The sequence below is a fragment of the Petromyzon marinus genome, chromosome 50 (assembly GCF_048934315.1).
Source record: "Petromyzon marinus isolate PM22_M1 ecotype Great Lakes invasive population chromosome 50, UKy_Petmar_22M1.pri1.0, whole genome shotgun sequence".
In the NCBI taxonomy this organism is placed as follows: Eukaryota; Metazoa; Chordata; class Hyperoartia; order Petromyzontiformes; family Petromyzontidae; genus Petromyzon; species Petromyzon marinus.
Window position 1 is genome coordinate 1,620,300 of NC_133716.1, and position 23,192 is coordinate 1,643,491.

Sequence of the window (23,192 nt, forward strand, 5' to 3'; positions counted from 1 at the left end):
CAATGTGAACTCCCTCTGGAACCCCATAACCCGACTTCCTCCACCAATCATCAGCTGACGCGAGTGAACAATGTTCTATCTGTTGCTGTCCACCTCCCTCCTCTCCACCACCTCTCCTCAACATTCCTGCAACAGCCACCCTCAATGACCACCAGCCACCCTCAATAACCACCAGCCACCCTCAATGACCACCAGTCACCCTCAATGACCACCAGTCACCCTCAATGACCACCAGTCACCTTCAATGACCACCAGCCACCCTCAATGACCACCAGCCACCCTCAATGACCACCAGTCGCCTTCAATGACCACCAGCCACTCTCAATGACCACCAGCCACCCTCAATGACCACCAGTCATCCTTAATGACCACCAGTCACCCTCAATGACCACCAGCCACCCTCAATGACCACTAGTCACCTTCAATGACCACCAGTCACCTTCAATGACCACCAGCCATTCTCAATGACCACCAGCCACCCTCAATGACCACCAGTCATCCTCAATGACCACCAGTCACCCTCAATGACCACCAGTCACCTTTAATGACCACCAGCCACCCTCAATGACCACCAGTCACCCCCAATGACCACCAGTCACCCTCAATGACCACCAATCACCCCCAATGACCACCAGTCACCCTCAATGACCACCAGCAACCTTCAATGACCACCAGTCACCCTTAATGACCACCAGCCATCCTCAATGACCACCAGTCACTTTCAATGACCACCAGTCACCCTCAATTACCACCAGATTCCCTCAATTACCACCAGTCACCCTCAATAACCACCAACCACCCTCAAAAACCACCAGTCACCCTCAATTACCACCAGATTCCCTCAATTACCACCAGTCACCCTCAATTACCACCAGATTCCCTCAATTACCACCAGTCACCCTCAATAACCACCAACCACCCTCAAAAACCACCAGTCACCTCCAATGACCACCAGTCACCTTCAATGACCACCAGTCACCCTCAATTATCACCAGTCACCTTCAATGACCACCAGTCACCCTCAATGACCACCATTAACCTTCAATGACCACCAGTCACCCTCAATGATCACCAGTCACCCTCAATGATCACCAGTCACCCCCAATGACCACCAGTCACCCTCAATGACCACCAGTCATCCTCAATGACCACCAGTCACCTTCAATGACCACCAGTCACCCTCAATGACCACCAGTAACCTTGAATTTGGGGGGGGGGAGACGTAATCCAGCTATAGCGCATTCGCTGCTCTTTGCAGGGTTCACGGTTGCAATCAGACAGGCCGCCCAGATTATTACTGTCGGTCGCCATTGAACACGAGTTTCTTAGCTCAAAGGGCTTTTCCAGCATTAAACCGAATGAACCGACTGAAACGGATTTGTTCTACTGTAATATACACGCCCTCAGCTTCACCGTAGGCATTCAGGTTTCTGTGACGTCAATCGAATAGTGCTGGATATTGTGCCTTGACGTCAGTGACAAAATTTTCCAAATAAAAAAAAATCATTAGACTGCAGATTACTCAACTGGGATCACAAATAGCAGCAATCAGTGTCGCCTGCTGAAAAACTCCTGTAGATTGTGTCTGCTAAGCACAGCAGTGCCCTCGTGATTATCGCCTTGCGCCATTAAAATGGCGCAAATACCAAATTTGATAAATTAGAAATGACATCACAACCATCGTATCTAACCTTAACTAAAAAGCATTTATTCTTCCAGCCGTGAGCCCCTGCCCCACACATCCATCCAAGGGGCGGAGCCAGGATTTTCAGCCCGGGGTGACATTCAACAAATTTTTATTTCAAGAATGATTAGAGAGTCAGGCTGTTGAACTAGAGTTCAGACGATACGATTGCGGCGCGGGCGCATCAACTCGAGCTGCTCCATGACTTCGTCGTTGGTGACGCCTTTTGCGACGTCGTTTTCGACGAACAGGAGCATCGCGTCAGTAAAGTACTCGGCGCCCATGGTGGTACGCAATCGGGTCTTAATGTGCTTCTTCGCGCTAAAGATGCGCTCGGCTGTGGCGGTGGCCACCGGTAGGGTCAACACGAGGCGCACCAGGCGGTAGACCAGGTCAAAGCCGGAATCTCCGAGGCCGCTTGTCGCCAGGTTGATGGACAGCATTGGCAGCGTGTTCACATTCTTCAGCTCTTCATCTCGCCGGATTTCCTGTTCGAAGTGGAGCAGCTGCTGCTCGAGAAGCATGTCGAGATCGGGAAAATCGTGCTTGTAAAAATCACAGGCCAGCTCCAGGATCTTGCTGACGTTGAACGACTCAAATCGATTGCGGGGCGATAAATGGACCGCCAGCCGCAACATCTTCATCGACTCTGTGCTGAAACGCAGATCTAGCTCGACCAGCATCTTGTCGATCGAGGCGTTAAAGAGGTCGATGTGAAAGACGTGGTCGTTGGTGATGACGTAGGTGCAGCGCCGAGGACGTCCAGGGCGGGTGTAGTTCGCGTTCATGTCGACGACGGATACCTCGTTGTAGCCGTTCTCGCGTAGCTCCTTCAGCGACTCAATGGTGCAATTGACAAGCCGCATCGCATTGACAACGTCCTGGTCCTCTTTCTGCAGCGCCACGTGCAAATCGTTCGTGATCTTAAGCAAGCGCTCCATCAGGTGCAGGCAGAACGCGAACTTGAAAGAGCACATGTCGTTGAGAAGGCGATGAGCTTCGGCCCGTTGCTCTGCCTTGGCGCCGTCCTCTTCCACGTTCTGGATGACGACGGCAGTCGCGTTGAACATCTCAATCAGGCGGTGCAGCGAGCGCCATAAGACGACCACCTCGTGTTGCCCGCCGCCAACAACGCCGTCTCCTGATTCTGACCGCGGCCGGTGGAGACCGCCAGCTCATCGACCAGGTCGTCGACGAGCTTCTTGTGCTCGGCGAGCAGTTGGTCGTTGCGCATGCACGAGCTGGTGGCAGTGTGGATTATGTCCTGGACGAGGTCAAAGAACACGGCAATGTCGGCGACGCCATTTGTGCAGGCAGCGACGAGAGCGAGCTGCAGCTCATGCGCCCAGCAATGCGTGTAGTAGGCCATGCCGTTCATGGCCTTGATCAAGGTCTGCAAGCCAGCGATCTCACCGCTCATGCTCGACAAGCCATCGTATCCTTGGCCGCGGCAGTACTCAATAGGCGCTAGCGACTCGAGAGCAGGTTGACAATGGCGCTGCAGAGGGTGAGCGCACACGTGTCCGACACGTGCTGAATGTCGACGAGTCGCTCGCGCAGGATGCTCGTACTGACCTCGACAAAGCGGTTGACGACGACCAGCTGCTCCTTCTTGCTGATGTCACGCGACTCGTCCACCATGATGCAATAGTACGCGTCGCCAATCTCGGTGTCGAGGCGCCGGCCCACCAGTTGAGCGTGAGCATGGATCAGGTCCTTCTGAACGTCGGGGCTGGTCATGGTCGCATTCTGCGGCGCGTTCTCCCAGGTGATGGCCGCAAGCAGTGCGTCGCGCTTGCGGAACATGTTGATAATCTCCAGAAAATTGCCCCGGGTAAGAGAGCCAGGCGACTCGTCGTGTCCCCGCATCGCAATGCCCTGGTTCATGCAGACGCGCATGCCGTCTAACGGAGGCGTCCAGGCGCTTGCGGTTGCCGTCAATAGTTTTGGCATTCTGTCGGGCCAGCCCAGCGTCGCCCGTGATGACGTGCTGCCGGGCGTTGAGAAGGTCCCTGGCCTTCTTCACGGCGATGATGTGTGCCAACTTGTGCCCACCCTGATGCTTGAGTAGGCTGCAATTCTTGCCACCGATCTTATTCCAGGTTGAGAAGCCGGGTGAGTAGATGAATGCCGACGCAACGTTATCTGCGCTTGACGACGACGGGAAGAGGTAGCAATAGAAGCAGTAAACAGACTCACTGATGAACGAGTACTCGAGCCAGACGAACTGAACAAACAAAGACGCCGTCGGGCGGCGGGCAGCGCTGCCGACGAACTTGGACGGGTAATTCAACGTCCCGGTCAGGCCAGGTTGCGGAGCCCGAGGCGGTACGAACCGTCCCGCTTGCAGATACGCGTAGCGCAATACTTCGGCGTCCGACTCCGCCATCGCCGCCATCGGTAGCCTCGTGGCGGGGTCACGATCCGGAGCGCGAACAGGCCGTAGCTGTCGCTCTTGCTCATCGGACTGTGGCGAAATCCGTTCTTCATCCGGCGGCGGCGAAGGCGAACGATCACGCCTCCGCTGAAGGGCAGGCTCGTCTTGCGCTTCAGGAGCAGGCCGAGGACGACGCGCTAAGAAATCAGCTATACCCCACGCCATCGGTTGGCGACACACTCCGACAATGCAGTTGCACGGAGTCCGCCAGACTGAGTGTCGTACACTTATACGCAGAATGTTTCAGATTTTCGATTTTTTTTTTTCGGGGGTGACAATTGTCTACCCTGTCACCCCCCTGGCTCCGCCCCTGCATCCATCGCTCATTGATTATCTACCATGGTCCCCTACCACGGCCAGCTTTGCCAATGCCTCCAGCACCTTCAGTGGTGTTCCCCAAGCCATCAAGACTATTCCTATCGCCATCCACCCTAAAAGTAGCCAAACATACTGATCTCTCACACTGCCTACAGAGGCATCAGTAGCCAATCAGATTGATCTCTCACACTGCCTACAGAGGCATCACTAGCCAATCACATTGCCCTTTGACACTGCCTACATCGGCACGAGTAGCCAATCAAATTGATCTCTCACACTGCCTAGAGAGGCACCAGTAGCCAATCACATTGCTCTCTCAGACTGCCTACAGAGGCGCCAGTAGCTAATCACATTGATCCTGCATTAATGAGTCCACCCTGGTGTTAGTTTAACATACAAAGAAGGCAAAACCAAGAAACGTGAATAGAAACCATCATCATTCGAGGCAATTCCATTCTCAAACCAAATAAATTAATTAAGCATATATACGTTGAGAAGAAGTACTATAAAAACACAGTAAGTGTGATGTCTCTTAATGGCTCCTAAAGTTGATCATAAGAATTATTCTTCAACTCACCTATGAGCGAGGCGTCACAATGACACTAGTAATTAATTGGAGGGCTGTCAAATGCTTGGACACAACGCATGAACAATTTCATTCATCTTGCTGTGTCAAGTGGTGGAGGGCCTTACAACAGAAATTGAAAAGATCCTTTACATGGTTTAACCCAAAAAATGCCATTTAGAATTGTAATAATAAAAACCTCTACTATAAAAAAAGGATTACCGTACATTTAAAATGCTTCTGTTGCACTTTCGATCCTGTTTAAAAAATACACGCGTGTTGGCCCGCCACACCCACAACCCATTTTTGTTTTGTTCGGATCTGTGAGGCGCCACGCGAAACATCCGGGCCCGAGCGTCCCGACAACTCACCGCGCATCCGTCATAGAGCGCGTGGATGTAGGACGTGGTGTCGTGGGAGAGGTCCTCCTCGTTGGCACCCAGGAAGCGCAGCGCCTTGTCGAAGCTGTTGCCTTCCAGGTCGTTCCACGCTACCGACAGGTAGCAGTTGTACGTGACGTTCTGGCGGGCGGCAGAGCTGAGGAGCCGGAGGAAGGTCATCTGGACCACGCCGATGGCGAGTCCGTCTGCGTCTGCGTAAGACAGCTGTCACAGAGACCCAGCGGAAGGGGGCGCGGGCGGGGGGGATAAGAACACAATGAATACGGGCATGCAACACGGAATAAATGAGTAGATAAATGTGCATTATTTAATCAAAGTGTCAACGGGTCTTAAGATTTTAATGCATGCATTGGTGGGGGATTTGAGGGGGGGTGGCTGTGGGGGGGGGGGGGGGTGGGGGGGCAGTTCCTTTGAAAAATGTGTGGGAGGAGACCCATACCTATGAAGATATGGCACTGAGAGGAGTAACCACACTAATCTACAAGATAAAAGCCGTGTGTCCTGGCTGGCATGATAATAATACCCCAGCTGCCACTGAGAGAGGCCCTCAACCTTTGTCACATCCTGACCTGATTACTGCTCACCACTCCTCATTCCTCACCTCCCCACGTCACTCGCCTCCTGAAATCCCTCTTCTCCAAACTCCAGATGAACCAAAATACTACTGCCAGCACCCTCTAATGAGAGAGTATCACCCCAACACTCAAATCTCTCCAACGTCTCCCATTCTGATCCTCCAATTTCAAGATCTGTCTTCAATATTCTCCATGGACTCACCCCTACCTACCTCCCTCCTCTAATCCCACTCTACTCCCCTCCACACACTCTCCTACCTCACCCCTCTCATCTCACTCTACTCCCCTCCACGTGCTCTCCTGCCTCTCCCCTCTCATCTCACTCTACTCACCTCCACGCACTCTCCTGGCTCTCCCCTCTCATCCCACTCTACACCCCTCCACGCACTCTCCTACCTCTCCCCTCTCATCTCACTCTACTCCCTTCCACGCACTCTCCTGCCTCTCCCCTCTCATCCCACTCTACACCCCTCCACGCACTCTCCTACCTCACCCCTCTCATCTCACTCTACTCCCCTCCACACATCAGCAACCAAGGAATTCGGTGAAAGCCCTCAGTCATCCTTTTCTCAGTGGGAGATCGCTCACTCTCCTGTGCTGCCCCCATTGTCTGAAATATCATTCCTCCAGTCCTCTGTGTTGCCAACTCCCTCCTATTTCAATATCCTGGCTCAATGGTTTCCATTTTTGTTCTGCCTATGACTGCCTCTTATTTGTAACAAAACAGATGGCCACCATTGCTGAACAGTGTCTTGAGATGCGGCCACCAATATAAATCCAACCCGCATTGTATAAACTAGGAGAAGAGACCTTCAGCTGACTTTCAGACACATTCTGGCCAACTTAACTTTGTTTAAACAAAAAAAAAGAACTGCAGTCATGCAATGGGGATGGTCACCGGGGAGCTTTAAAATCTAATTTTCTCACTGAGCGGAAAAAAAAACACTTGAAGCTCAGTAGTTGGACAGGCTGCGGTCACACGGACCTGTGTGGCGTGTTTATCGACAAGCGAGGTTTTGCTCGTTGGGGCTCTCATCCTCGTGAGGAGTGTTTTGTGTGTGGGGGGTGGGGAGGGGGTCGAGGAGGAAACCAGAGTTCTCCCGGTGAACAAAAGGACAAATGGGCAGCCCTGCAACTGCTCGCTCACGCCACTACTCAGAGGAGGTTCTGGAGAGCCTCCCTTCTAGGAGGGTGTCGCAGCCTATTCCTCCCACGCTGGCCGGACATCTCGGAAGCCGGTGTGGGAGTTACCCCGCACTTTAACCCCACCGCACGTGACCTGACGATCAACCTCACGGCGGTCGCATCCATTGACACCTCTGGCTGAACAGAGAGGCGGGGGGAGTAGGGATTTTTTTGAAAGGGAAAACAAAAACAATAACACAAAAGCACTTGCTCCGTTGTCTCGGCAGCCGTGCGCGCAGGTCGAATCGGCCACCTCTGGATCCTCGGAGTGCCAAATAATACACGGGGGGGGGGGGAGGGCACGGCAACGATGCAATGGTCTAGAGACAGCAGCAGCAGTGCGTTCGCCGCTTTTTGTTGTTGTTGCAGAGGTTTGCGGTTTCGAATCCGGCGAGTAGTGGGGGTATAACAAGAACGCTGGTCACCGCACCCTTGACCGTGTGGCTCATGCCTGACCACGATCTCTTACAACTAATTCGGATGCTTTCAGATCAGGTCACGTGCAGTGTTACACCTTGACTGCTCAAGTGTGCTTGAGGGTCCAGGGCCAGCAAATCTTGAATCCTACTCTCAATTGCTAACCGAGTCTTTGAGCTGCAGTGAGCCAATGATTGTGCCGATTAGATGTACTAATGTCTGATATGGCTATTGTACACAATAGCACCCAATTAAACATTTAATTACCACAGGTGTAGTAACCGTACCGTCTTGCATCGCAGTGGAACGTTAAAGACACGCCGTGACGTCACTAACAAGAGCGGGCCATCTTGCAGCAGCGTTGTAGTCAGAATTTGCCAAATACGCTAAATTAATTTGTTGGAGTTACACATGCCCACCATTGCCAGTGACCTAGCCACAAACGATAGCTCGATCAAGTCGCTTATCACGTGTAAATGTATAGCAGCCAACTACTCTAAATGCATGTTGATTCTAAATGTGGAAGAAAAACAACAGAGGATGCGGAAAAAAAATCCACGCGAACACGGGCGTAACATGCAAACTCCGAATATACAGCAGGCGTAAGGGTCTGGATCGAACCTTCGAACTCCTGTATACAAGGCGAGGTAGTTAACATCTCGCCACTGTGGCACCCTTGAATGCATAAGTAAATTATTTGCCAAATATGCTAAATTAATTTCATAAGTAATTATGCATTCAGAATCATCAGTAATCTGTGTCCTATGGGAGATGCCAAAGACAGCCAAGAGTTTTATATGGGTTATCGTGATTATTTGGAATCATCAGTGAACTTTCCCAGGCTAAAGACGGCCAAAGACAGCCCAGAGAGATATATAGGTCCTCTAGTTCATTAGGGACTATCAGTCAACTGACTGCCAGATATCTCAGAGTTAAGCAATGCAGCTCCTGAACATTGCAGCCGCAAAACACGTATAATTTATTCCGGCGCAGATTGTGCGAGATTTAAAATGATGACAGGATTATAAATCTAAAGTTTCACTCAAAATTTGCTCAGTATTTCAGCCTGCAGGCCTTCAACAAAGGCGCAAGTTGATTTAAATGTGGCTACTCAATTACTCCTTTGAGTTAGAACGTGACCAGATGATATCGCTTTTTTTTGGGTAAATGACAGTAGCTTCAGAATTGAAAAAAACATCAACCCTGATTTTTTTGTGTTGTTCCAAATTATCTTGGAAATGTGCTGTTGCTTTCATGTCATAAGATTAACTTTTTGAAGCCCTTATAAGCAGTTGCATTTGGAGGCTTGCCCCCTCTTTTCTCTCCGCCTGATGAAGACCCACGAAATGTCGTGGGTTTTTTGCTTGATTTTAACTTTTATTTTATTTTAATTTCATTTTTATTTTCTATCGACGTGACTTTACCGAAAGAACCAAATAATATGAACATATGTATATTTGGAACTCTTTAATAAAAAAAACCCAGAGGATCGCCCAATGGTAGAGAGGAATCTCTACTGTACACCTGTCCCTCATCCACATGAGGGCCTCTCCCTATAGCAGTGTTCACTGCATGGCAGTCAGACCAAAATGTTTACGTGTCAGAGCTGGAATTCACCGAAATTATCTGGCCGAAAAAAAACAACCCCCTTTTTTTTTGTCCAAGCATAGAGACCATCGACTCATTACGGTTTAATCCTGTTCACGAAATCAGTAACAAAAAAAAAATCCACAGCCTGCCGTTGACTAAACTTGGGCAAAAATTGACCAAGAGCTGGATCAATTCACGCCTGTTGGGCGATCACCCACAAATAACGATGGTCTGTGCCGGACAAACGGAACTCCGAGTGAGGTGCCGAGCAAGCGCCAGCCGAGCACCGGCCTAGCGCTGGGCTAGAGTTCACGGCGCGGAGGTTTACGGAGTGTCTGTGCGTGTGTGGACGATGACGGGTGGACACTCACCATGCTGCCCCGCTTGTACTGACTATACCACGTCCCTGGCACTTCTTTGGGCCAGCGAGCAAGTTTACTCTGCCAGGGGGGAAGGAGCCACACGGGTGAGACATGGGGAGACGACACGGGGAGACAACACGGGGAGACGAGCCAAGGGGGGACAAGGGGAAACACGGGGAGACACAGGCGGACACGGAACGCCGTACAACCAAGAAGCACAGAGCCAGGGCTGGCGTTGGCGATGCTCCAACTCGGCAATGGCCTATGGTGGGAAACTGGGAAATCGGGGGGCGAGGTCAAGAGGTCGTAAAATCCACCACATTTAGCCGTGAGCATCCACGGCTAAATTAATCCATGGAACAAAAGCTGCAGAGTGTGAAACGAAGCGTGGCAAGGAGCGTACCTGGAATTACACAACGAGGCTGGCAGAGGAGGGCGCCGATAAGTGTGCAAAGTGCGAGATAAGAGACACGGCATTGACTATTGGGAGAAGCGAGAGCTTTGGCAGGGCACGTCGTGGCTAGAAGGGACGGTGGCCAGCGCCAGAGACTGACGACGGGGCGACAGCCGAAGGAGGGAACGACGCTCCGGGTCGACGATTCCCGACCACAGATCTGGATTCATAAAGATCGGCTAGTGTGCACGAGTGAGATGGATTAGTTGCGTCACGTGACCGCCAGTTACGGTGACGGCTTTTTGGGGGCCTTCGTCCAAATAGTGGATCGATCTTTCGCCGATGACAATCTGTGTTGTAAGGGACACTGTAGAATGTCACTCACATTCTGTGTCACAGGCCATTCCACATCATCATCAGCCATTGACTATCCACTGCTCGATGAAGGCTTTTCCACGTCGTCACCACTGCTCATTATCCCGCAGTCACACAATCCATCTTACATTTGCGTAAGAGCTGATGATATCACTCCGGGCGCATTCTCTCGTTCGGTTGCCATTCCATAACCAGTCAATCGGTTCTCGCCCCTCCTTGCGATGGTGCCCTGTGCCCAAAGCCACTGCTCATATTCACGCTCAATATCATGTCTCGTGTTTACTGTACGTTCTCTGATGTATTTGCTCGTCTTTCCGTCTCCCTGTGTAATTTCCAGCGTGCATATTACCACGTATATATTTGTGCAACTCGCCCGCAATTCTCTTTCCATTTTATTATTATTCCACATTTCCGTTCCATATATCACAGCTGACAGTGCGCTGTGATTGAAAACATCTTGAGGCATGTCACAGGTAGGCTGCTTTTTATTGTCGAGTTCAGCTTTCCAAAAGCAATTCATTTTGCTCATTTGTCACATTGCTCGATATATTAAAGTTACGCACTGTGCGCCGACTTGCACAGGGTGGCTAAGTCACCGACATCAGCCCTGGTAGACAACTGTGACTCGGGGGGGGGGACGTGATACAAAAGTACGGCACGGTACAGGGGGGGAGGGGGACGGACGGACACAGGACACGCCCGATCACAGCGAACGCTGGTAACCGGTGGCCACCGCCGTGAACATTCGTGACGGCACGGCTGTCACGCACGGGGGACAGGAGGAGGGACGTGGACCACAACAGAGGGATGGAAGAGACTCGGGAGAAATTGGAAAGTGGAACCAGGGGTTTGCCTTCGGTTTTGGTTGTGGTTTTCCGTCTGCCGATCGGTTTAATGGTCTTACCATCCCACCGTGCTTGAATTCACTGAACCATGTGCCCTTAGTTTCTCCGGACCATGCAGAAAGCCTGGCCTGGATTTTAGGAAACAAATAGCAAAGCAGGAGGAAGAAAAAAGAAAGGAACGAGGAAAAGACAAAAAGCGAAACAGAGAACGGGACAAAAAAACAAAACAAAGCAAACAAGCAATGGTCAGCAATATGAGCAAAGCGGTTGAACACATCACGGACTTCAACAACAAACAAGCCGTTCGACTGGTCGTGTATGTACATACATGGCACTTCTGGGACTGTGTCAGGAGTGCTCTCCCCACTCCATCGAGTGCGGGATGGTACCCATCACCATCAGTGGGGCCCTGAGCCAGTGGTGCAAATTCCACATTCCTTCGGCAAAAAAGGCTGGTTTCCCTCGAAGTGGTGTCGTTTATATTACCTATCCGAAATGATGACAGCGGTGGTGGTGGTGAGCTGAGTTGAGCTCAGACTAAGATGTTAAACTCGCAACCCCGTAACTGTGAGTCACGCACTTCTGGTGACCACCAGGCCAGGGCTTGTCAAATAAAACTCTCCGTGGGGAACGTTAACTTACGGAGGTGAACTATGTTCAGCTACTACATATGTACATACACACACATATGCTTATTTCGGTCACGTTAAGTATTGCAGCAGAGCCGGTGTGCACTTGAATACAAAGGCAAATGGACAGTGCTTTAAACTCACAATATTAGTATAAACAATTGGGATAAATGAAGGCTTTACATTTTATTCTGAACCGCACAGTGGTGATAGATACCGTGCGGGAATTCATTTGTTGTAAACGTTGTTGCTGCTTGTCGTTACGTTTCTATCCTCATAAACAAAAAAAGGTAATGCTTACGATTTTTTTAATGGAATATTGTTGAGCATAACAATGCAATAAACACGAGGTCACTTTTCTGATTGTCATATTCCCGTGTTCTCATGGCAACGACGGTGATGGTGAATCTCATCATTTCAGAAAGAAGGGCCCACTAAGTCTCAATAATCATTTTTTTGCAAGGCACCACGCTCTGGGATGTTAACCAATTCATGTGCCGAGTTATTTTTATTTCGTTTGGGAGGAATCCAGGGAGCCTGGAGGAATCCACGCAGAAGAAGAGACAGCGGCAAAAAAATCCACTTCATCGACCGTTCGGCAAACCGGCTTTCCGTACTGCCGTCCACATGGCCACCTCACAGTTCAATAGAGGATGGAAGTGTCCTGGCACACAATGGACTTACCGACCCTGGACTAAGAAGCGCCGGATTACAGGCATGCACCATCACTGCTGGCCTGATGATTTATGACGATGAACGTGAGAAAATTCAAGGTGTGAAATGACAAGGGTGGTTGTCGTACAAAAGGAACCTTTGTGAATTTAAATTGAACCAATTTAAAGGTCATTTGCAAAAATTGAGAACGGCCTTTTTTCTGTGCGTGATGGCGCAGGTTCAAGCAGGGTTTCACTGAAATCATTGCGGAGTTGACATAAAAGCAAGCAACAACGTTTGAACAAATAAGGTCGTGGCATTTCTTTGTTTGCAGATGTCTCAGCTTTTCCACAAATCTAAAAGAAATCAAGTTTTAATTGTCTTAAGAAGACACAACCCAAAAAAATAATACGGGCTATTTTTTAGCTGCATGCCAAGGACGTTTCCTGGGGCTGTCCCTCTGCATGAGGCTCAGGTTTAATTGGTGAGAAAACTAATTGAACGTCACTTTAATTTGAAAAGAAAAATTCATTCCAATTGTGCCGTCGACACCATCGCCAAGAGATGAAATATCGAGTGAGGACTCCCACGGCAACGCGCTGCGTGCGGGAGCACGACCGCTGTGATGGGACTTCTCGGAAGACCGCTCTGGGTCACTGGCTTTTTTACCCACAAACCAGGAGGCATTACTCCACCGTACGTCCCGCTGCAGACAACAACGATGCTTGTTGCGTGATGGTTTGAAACACACGTTTAATTCTCAGCGGTGTCATTTAGCCACATTAAGTGACAGGTCACATTCAATGAGATATTTTTTCGTGTGTGCGGTCAGAATCAGATTGAGTCACTGGTGACCTGACCGAGACCATAAACCCACTAACACTTGAACCTGGTTTAATCACGGGCGGCTGAAACTCGAATTTGAAACTCAGGTACTCAGCGGTGGAGACTCAGCCCTCTGACCCCTGAGCCACCGGGCCATCTCTGAAGGCCACTTATAGGCTGCTGCAACATTCTCCTGATCTCACTGCAGTGTGAGTACTGTTTTATTATTCACCTGTTTCACGATACGAGGGGGCATTCTGGGAGTCGGCTATGCGAAATGGATGCAGCTCAGTCGGGTATGCAGGCGAATTTGAAACATAATTGGCTCTGCTTGGTCCAGGAGCTCATGAGCTGATGTGTCAGAGGTGAACTCGCAGCTTTCTCGGCTTTGACTGACACATTCGCGAGCAGCCATGGTGAGCCAAAAACAAAAATAAAACAGCGGCCGCTTGGTTTTTTTTTTTTGGGTTGCATCTTCCATCGAAGAAAAAAATAAAATTGTTGCGTTCGTTTTCGGACGACAGGAAACATTTGGTGCGGAAAAATGCCAAGCACACAAAATGTGTCGTCCAACTGTTTTAACGCAACATTTGTAAAAAAAAGGGGGGGGGGGGGGAAGCCGTCGATATATTAGGGTGCCAAAAGCTCAGCGTGAACGAATTTAGAAAAGAAGCCATCGCCTGTTAAAAACAAAAAAAAAGCGTGGCAAGCAAAAGCGGCCCGCTGAAAAAGCACCCAAAGAACAAGCGGCGAAAAAGAAGACGAAAAAGTTTCCCTCCTGCTCTTTGGGTCTTTCGGCAAAGTCTCGTAGATAGAAAAATAACATCTTCAGGTGAAGACGATTGCAACACAGGCAATCGTCTTCAGGTGAAGTCTTCAGGTGAAGACGATTGCAACAAGGGCAATCGTCTTCAGGTGAAGTCTTCAGGTGAAGACGATTGCAACAAGGGCAATCGTCTTCAGGTGAAGTCTTCAGGTGAAGACGATCACAAAACAGGCAATCGTCTTCAGGTGAAATCTTCAGGTGAAGACGATTGCAACAAGGGCAATCGTCTTCAGGTGAAGTCTTCAGGTGAAGACGATTGCAACAAGGGTAATCGTCTTCAGGTGAAGTCTTCAGGTGAAGACGATTGCAACACGGGCAATCGTCTTCAGGTGAAGTCTTCAGGTGAAGACGATTGCTCAAGGGCAATCGTCTTCAGGTGAAGTCTTCAGGTGAAGACGATTGCAACAAGGGCAATCGTCTTCAGGTGAAGTCTTCAGGTGAAGTCTTCAGGCGAAGACGATTGCAACAAGGGCAATCGTCTTCAGGTGAAGTCTTCAGGTGAAGTCTTCAGGTGAAGACGATTGCCTGTGTTGCGATCGAAACGTCGCGATCTATCATCTTTCTATCTACGAGACTTTACCGAAACACCCAAAGAGTACGAATTCCTGCAGTCACGAAAGCTTTAAATCAAGGTTGCCCTCCCGGTTAAAATAAGGAGGCCGAAGATTTAAACAAAAAACCTTTGAAACTTGTGTCTCTTCATGTTCCAGAGAGAGCACAGGGCAGTGCCTCGTTTCACGGTGGGGTAAATCGCTGTGGTTTGAGTCATGAATTGGATCCAAGTTGAGAATTTTTTTTAAATAGATATTATTGCTAAGGCTCAGGTTTTGAGGGCAGTGGATGAAGGGAGGGACACACAGACATTTATTTCGAAAAATAGCACAAACTAAAAAAACACATTTTGTGCCGAGCACGATGGCGCCGTCGCGCTCGCGAATGCTGGCGGCTCTCAGAAAGTGGTGGAAATTCCACACTCCTATGGCGGCAGAGCCAATCTGAACATTCGACAACAAAAAGTTGTCGTCCCACAAAAGGGGAAAAATATTTGTCAAAAATGCAAATTGTAACAACAAAAAATATCATTACGCGCTTGCCAAAAATGCATTGAATTAATAAAAATATTAAAATTTGAAAAAAAATTTTTAGTAAAAAAACATTTCATTGCATTGTCTCTTTCAAACTGAGGTAAAAATTTAAATCATGCACACATTGTAAACAATACAAAGACAAGACAAATAAAACCCTCCCCGTATAGCCTGAACAGGCTGTTTGGGGCAAGTGCTGTTAGCGAACACCTATGAAGGCCGGCACGGTGGACGAGGGGGTGGGTGGCCAGCACCACGCCCGGCCGCCTTTGTATCCCCAGTCGTGATGATTACACACCGCACTAGGTACTCATTTGAGGCTGAGTCGACTTAGGAGAGGCCCAGGACCGGTTCAGATAGTCGTCACTGGTGTTGGCCGTGAGCGGGAATTGAACTCGAGTCGCCGGGTATCGTAGCGCAGTGCGCTAACCACTGCGCCACCACTCTCCACTTACAATAATACCATTACAAGTTGACGAGTGAGAATTGGTCAAAAAGTTTTGAAACGTAGACAGTACAAGCTTAAACAAATTCATAGTAAAATGTATAACAATATTTACAGTCGCGGATATGTATAATATTCAACAATGTTCAATTGCATGTGAACGTATTACTTTCCTATTCCATATGAATAAAATATTGAGTTAAAGGTGGAATGCATGGGCGAAAGAACTGTTGGGGACTTCCTCTTACAAAGTTAAACGTGCGTTAGTTACTCATGAACGGCATAAAGTCACCATGTGTGCAATGTAGGATGTCGCACTCAGAAAACAAGCAGCTCTTATCTTATAGCTACACAAAGTCTTTAAAGTCATGGTCATGTGCATTGTTGTACATGGCCGTGCGTAGCCAACCGTGCCGTAGCACTGCAGTGATGTCACTGCAGTGAACACTGCAAGTACAACAGGCGTGCCACAGCCTAACAACAGGGGCATGCCTGAGAGTCAATTTACAGCTATCCTTTCTCATTAGCGAAGCTTCGGACTTGTGTCGAACAGCCGGGAGCACGGCTGTGCGTGGCCGGCAAAGGCGCAAGCCCTGCAGAGGCTTGCTTACGACACTGCCGGTCGAAAGGGCTCTAGCTGGGGCACGTGGGAGGCACCCACACTTTACCCCACGCGCGCCATCTTGTCAACTGCCGCGCCGGGAGATAGAATGGAACCGGCGGTGACCTCTGAGATGGCGGGACCGGCGCGCTGCTGACCACCGCATCACGGTGGCAGCTTCCCAGGTGACAGGAGCTGCTCGTTGTCTTAAGTGCATCACCAAATGATGACGATGGTTTGAAGAGGTCATGATGCACGTGCCGAAATCAGTAGTGGTGTGGTGGCGGGGAGGTCACACTCATCTCTGTTGATCGATTACAACTCTGAGATGTTTGTGAGAATTCCACATTGCTATGACGGAGACCAGTTCACATGCTGAACTTCTTGCCTAGTCAACGCGCTAATTAATCCCACAATGCCACAGCTGTTGCGATCGCACCTTAGCGAAACTCACAATCAACAAGTACACGAGCACATGCACGGCCCTTTTTGTGAATCCACTGCGGGGATTGGGCTGGGCCACCCGCACCTGTGGGTCGTCACGCCTGCTGAACTCATACGTCACCATTTGGTCCCAGATGTGGGACCATAGAAATACGGTGGAACAATGGAACTCGCTGCACTCACCTCGGCTGCCCACAGTGTCAGCATGCAGCACGTAAATAAAATCTCCTTTGGACATTAATTGGAGCAATTTTACAGGCTTCAATTTGCATCGTTTTTGAGGTCTGTTGACATCTGGCCCACGCACTGGTAATTGGCAATTTGAAAGTAACTAGGCCAACTGTTATCGAGGGATGACCCAATCACCACAATCTCTTTTGGGGGCCCATAAATCTAGTACCACTGTGTGGGATATAAAAAAGTGGTCGGTTTATGACGCGACCGCTCCATTCCATAGTAATGTGTGAATTTTCCACAGGACCATCAACAGAGATGAGCACCAACCTCAGTGGTAAGTTTGAGCGGGGAGAAACATTGATTGGACGTCGAATTGGTGAAATATTTTCCCTTTCGCGTGAATGCGTCGGTGCATCAATAGGGAGAGATAAATGAAAGCGGAGGAGCTCGCTTACCCCTTCTGACTTCTTGTCGGGGTAAATGCACGTCTCTCCACCCGCGGAGAAATTACAGAAAACTTTAAATGAGTCTCCCGCGCAGCCTTGGTTAGGATCGATGTAATATTCTCCTGCGAAACCACGCACACACAAACACACGTACGAACAACGTCACACACACACGTGGACACAAGCGTGTACATTTTTACACGTACATAGATAAAGACAGACATCTCCCATATAGCCTTCACAGACCGTTGGGTCAAGCACCGTTAGCGAGTAGTGCCAATGAAGGCCGGTACGGCACACGAGGGGGTGGGTGGCCAGCACCAGGCCTGACTGCCTTACACAGTGCACCAGGTACTCGATCTAGGGGAGACCCAAGGCCTTTTCAGATAATCGTCACTGATGTTGGCCATGAGCGTGAATTGAATTCGGGTTCCCAGGTTCATAGCGCAGAGCGCTAACCGCGACACTATAGCATACATACATGCACAGACATAAATCATACACACACATACATTATGTCGTGATGTCATATGCACAAATACACAACAACAACCGCCGTTTGCCACCACGGCGCTTGTGCCATGCCAGGTGCACTTTGAGTCCTCGTGAAAGTGTCGAAGGCTCGCTGGCAGGAGGTCACGGAACCGACCCAGGTGCCACGGGTTCACAAAAAATACACACACACACAATAATATCCAAACACAACACGAGATATGGCAAATCCTTTGGCTGACAGCCTTCACGTAAGGAACTGGCCATTACTGTAGACAAAAAACTAAATTCGCCTTTATTAAAGCTCAACAGTGAGCCCTGTCCGGAGAGCCCAGAGCGTAGCGCGGCATGTAACTCGGCATGGCTCACTGATGAACCCGAGTAACCGCTAGCGAAGACCCAAACAGCAGTCTGGCATCTCCTCGCTTCCTGCAGTTGGGCAAAATGAGCCTGCGGGATGAGAAGCATCCACATCCCCAAACACACCCATAATCAGCCTGTCGGCCAAATAGTTGAGGAGTTATCAATTTCGTCCACACAAAAACGCCATTGTGGCACGCGACATCATTGTGGCACGTTGTATCATTGTCACACGTGGTGTCATTGTAGCACGTGTTGTCATTGTCACACGTGGTGTCATTGTCGCACGTGGTGTCATTGTCGCACGTGGTGTCATTGACGCACGTGGTATCATTGTCGCACGTGGTGTCATTGTCGCACGTGGTATCATTGTCGCACGTGGTATCATTGTCGCACGTGGTGTCATTGTCACACGTGGTATCATTGTCACACGTGGTGTCATTGTCGCACGTGGTGTCATTGTCGCACGTGGTATCATTGTCGCACGTGGTGTCATTGTCGCACGTGGTATCATTGTAGCACGTGGTATCATTGTCACACGTGGTGTCATTGTCACACGTGGTGTCATTGTCACACGTGGTATCATTGTCACACGTGGTATCATTGTCACACGTGGTGTCATTGTCACACGTGGTATCATTGTCACACGTGGTATCATTGTCACACGTGGTATCATTGTCACACGTGGTATCATTGTCACACGTGGTATCATTGTCACACGTGGTGTCATTGTAGCACGTGGTATCATTGTCACACGTGGTATCATTGTAGCACGTGGTATCATTGTAGCACGTGGTATCATTGTCACACGTGGTGTCATTGTAGCACGTGGTATCATTGTCACACGTGGTATCATTGTCACACGTGGTATCATTGTAGCACGTGGTATCATTGTAGCACGTGGTATCATTGTCACACGTGGTGTCATTGTAGCACGTGGTATCATTGTCACACGTGGTATCATTGTCACACGTGGTATCATTGTCACACGTGGTGTCATTGTCACACGTGGTGTCATTGTCACACGTGGTGTCATTGTAGGACGTGGTATCATTGTCGCACGTGGTATCATTGTCACACGTGGTGTCATTGTCACACGTGGTATCATTGTCACACGTGGTATCATTGTCACACGTGGTATCATTGTCGCACGTGGTATCATTGTAGCACGTGGTATCATTGTCACACGTGGTGTCATTGTAGCACGTGGTATCATTGTCGCACGTGGTATCATTGTCACACGTGGTATCATTGTCACACGTGGTATCATTGTCACACGTGGTATCATTGTCACACGTGGTATCATTGTAGCACGTGGTGTCATTGTCACACGTGGTGTCATTGTCACACGTGGTGTCATTGTAGCACGTGGTGTCATTGTCACACGTGGTATCATTGTCACACGTGGTGTCATTGTCGCATGTGGTATCATTGTCACACATGGTATCATTGTCACACGTGGTGTCATTGTCACACATGGTATCATTGTCACACGTGGTATCATTGTAGCACGTGGTGTCATTGTAGCACGTGGTGTCATTGTCACACGTGGTGTCATTGTCACACGTGGTATCATTGTAGCACGTGGCATCATTGTCACACGTGGTATCATTGTAGCACGTGGTGTCATTGTAGCACGTGGTGTCATTGTAGCACGTGGTATCATTGTCACACGTGGTGTCATTGTAGCACGTGGTATCATTGTAGCACGTGGTATCATTGTCACACGTGGTGTCATTGTCACACGTGGTATCATTGTAGCACGTGGTGTCATTGTAGCACGTGGCATCATTGTCACACGTGGTGTCATTGTCACACGTGGTGTCATTGTAGCACGTGGTGTCATTGTAGCACGTGGTATCATTGTAGCACGTGGTGTCATTGTCACACGTGGTATCATTGTCACACGTGGTATCATTGTCACACGTGGTATCATTGTCGCACGTGGCATCATTGTCACACGTGGTGTCATTGTCACACGTGGTATCATTGTAGCACGTGGTATCATTGTAGCACGTGGTATCATTGTAGCACGTGGTATCATTGTCACACGTGGTGTCATTGTAGCACGTGGTATCATTGTAGCACGTGGCATCATTGTCACACGTGGTATCATTGTCACACGTGGTGTCATTGTAGCACGTGGTATCATTGTAGCACGTGGCATCATTGTCACACGTGGTGTCATTGTAGCACGTGGTATCATTGTAGCACGTGGTGTCATTGTCACACGTGGTATCATTGTCACACGTGGTATCATTGTCACACGTGGTATCATTGTCACACGTGGTATCATTGTAGCACGTGGTGTCATTGTCACACGTGGTGTCATTGTAGCACGTGGTGTCATTGTAGCACGTGGTATCATTGTAGCACGTGGTGTCATTGTAGCACGTGGTGTCATTGTAGCACGTGGTATCATTGTCACACGTGGCATCATTGTCACACGTGGTGTCATTGTAGCACGTGGTATCATTGTAGCACGTGGCATCATTGTCACACGTGGCGTCATTGTCACACGTGGTGTCATTGTAGCACGTGGTATCATTGTCACACGTGGCATCATTGTCACACGTGGTGTCATTGTAGCACGTGGTATCATTGTAGCACGTGGCATCATTGTCACACGTGGTGTCATTGTCACACGTGGTATCATTGTAGCACGTGGTATCATTGTAGCACGTGGTATCATTGTAGCACGTGGTATCATTGTCACACGTGGTGTCATTGTAGCACGTGGTATCATTGTAGCACGTGGCATCATTGTCACACGTGGTATCATTGTCACACGTGGTGTCATTGTAGCACGTGGTATCATTGTAGCACGTGGCATCATTGTCACACGTGGTGTCATTGTAGCACGTGGTATCATTGTAGCACGTGGTGTCATTGTCACACGTGGTGTCATTGTAGCACGTGGTATCATTGTCACACGTGGTATCATTGTCACACGTGGTATCATTGTCACACGTGGTGTCATTGTCACACGTGGTGTCATTGTCACACGTGGTGTCATTGTAGCACGTGGTATCATTGTCGCACGTGGTATCATTGTCACACGTGGTGTCATTGTCACACGTGGTATCATTGTCACACGTGGTATCATTGTCACACGTGGTATCATTGTCGCACGTGGTATCATTGTAGCACGTGGTATCATTGTCACACGTGGTGTCATTGTAGCACGTGGTATCATTGTCGCACGTGGTATCATTGTCACACGTGGTATCATTGTCACACGTGGTATCATTGTCACACGTGGTATCATTGTCACACGTGGTATCATTGTAGCACGTGGTGTCATTGTCACACGTGGTGTCATTGTCACACGTGGTGTCATTGTAGCACGTGGTGTCATTGTCACACGTGGTATCATTGTCACACGTGGTGTCATTGTCGCATGTGGTATCATTGTCACACATGGTATCATTGTCACACGTGGTGTCATTGTCACACATGGTATCATTGTCACACGTGGTATCATTGTAGCACGTGGTGTCATTGTAGCACGTGGTGTCATTGTCACACGTGGTGTCATTGTCACACGTGGTATCATTGTAGCACGTGGCATCATTGTCACACGTGGTATCATTGTAGCACGTGGTGTCATTGTAGCACGTGGTGTCATTGTAGCACGTAGTATCATTGTCACACGTGGTGTCATTGTAGCACGTGGTATCATTGTAGCACGTGGTATCATTGTCACACGTGGTGTCATTGTCACACGTGGTATCATTGTAGCACGTGGTGTCATTGTAGCACGTGGCATCATTGTCACACGTGGTGTCATTGTCACACGTGGTGTCATTGTAGCACGTGGTGTCATTGTAGCACGTGGTATCATTGTAGCACGTGGTGTCATTGTCACACGTGGTATCATTGTCACACGTGGTATCATTGTCACACGTGGTATCATTGTCGCACGTGGCATCATTGTCACACGTGGTGTCATTGTCACACGTGGTATCATTGTAGCACGTGGTATCATTGTAGCACGTGGTATCATTGTAGCACGTGGTATCATTGTCACATGTGGTGTCATTGTAGCACGTGGTATCATTGTAGCACGTGGCATCATTGTCACACGTGGTATCATTGTCACACGTGGTGTCATTGTAGCACGTGGTATCATTGTAGCACGTGGCATCATTGTCACACGTGGTGTCATTGTAGCACGTGGTATCATTGTAGCACGTGGTGTCATTGTCACACGTGGTATCATTGTCACACGTGGTATCATTGTCACACGTGGTATCATTGTCACACGTGGTATCATTGTAGCACGTGGTGTCATTGTCACACGTGGTGTCATTGTAGCACGTGGTGTCATTGTAGCACGTGGTATCATTGTAGCACGTGGTGTCATTGTAGCACGTGGTGTCATTGTAGCACGTGGTATCATTGTCACACGTGGCATCATTGTCACACGTGGTGTCATTGTAGCACGTGGTATCATTGTAGCACGTGGCATCATTGTCACACGTGGCGTCATTGTCACACGTGGTGTCATTGTAGCACGTGGTATCATTGTCACACGTGGCATCATTGTCACACGTGGTGTCATTGTAGCACGTGGTATCATTGTAGCACGTGGCATCATTGTCACACGTGGTGTCATTGTCACACGTGGTATCATTGTAGCACGTGGTATCATTGTAGCACGTGGTATCATTGTAGCACGTGGTATCATTGTCACACGTGGTGTCATTGTAGCACGTGGTATCATTGTAGCACGTGGCATCATTGTCACACGTGGTATCATTGTCACACGTGGTGTCATTGTAGCACGTGGTATCATTGTAGCACGTGGCATCATTGTCACACGTGGTGTCATTGTAGCACGTGGTATCATTGTAGCACGTGGTGTCATTGTCACACGTGGTGTCATTGTAGCACGTGGTATCATTGTCACACGTGGTATCATTGTCACACGTGGTATCATTGTCACACGTGGTATCATTGTCACACGTGGTATCATTGTAGCACGTGGTGTCATTGTAGCACGTGGTGTCATTGTAGCACGTGGTATCATTGTCACACGTGGCATCATTGTCACACGT

General features: G+C 49.2%; 1 protein-coding gene across 3 annotated transcripts in view; it reads right to left on the reverse strand.

Annotated features, from left to right (window-relative positions):
- The window catches only part of LOC116953253 (uncharacterized), a 305,948-nt gene that overhangs the window by 9,787 nt on the left and 272,969 nt on the right, over positions 1–23,192 (reverse strand). For 2 of the 3 annotated variants that reach the window (XM_032973298.2, XM_032973300.2), the window contains 3 exons: positions 17,290–17,402; positions 9,544–9,612; positions 5,376–5,609 (listed from right to left, as the gene is read on the reverse strand). In XM_032973298.2, coding sequence (XP_032829189.2) covers positions 5,376–5,609; positions 9,544–9,612; positions 17,290–17,402 — 416 coding nt within the window. Of the gene's footprint in view, positions 1–5,375; positions 5,610–9,543; positions 9,613–11,207; positions 11,277–17,289; positions 17,403–23,192 lie in introns of all 3 variants that reach the window. The other variant, XM_032973299.2, reaches the window with a different exon arrangement.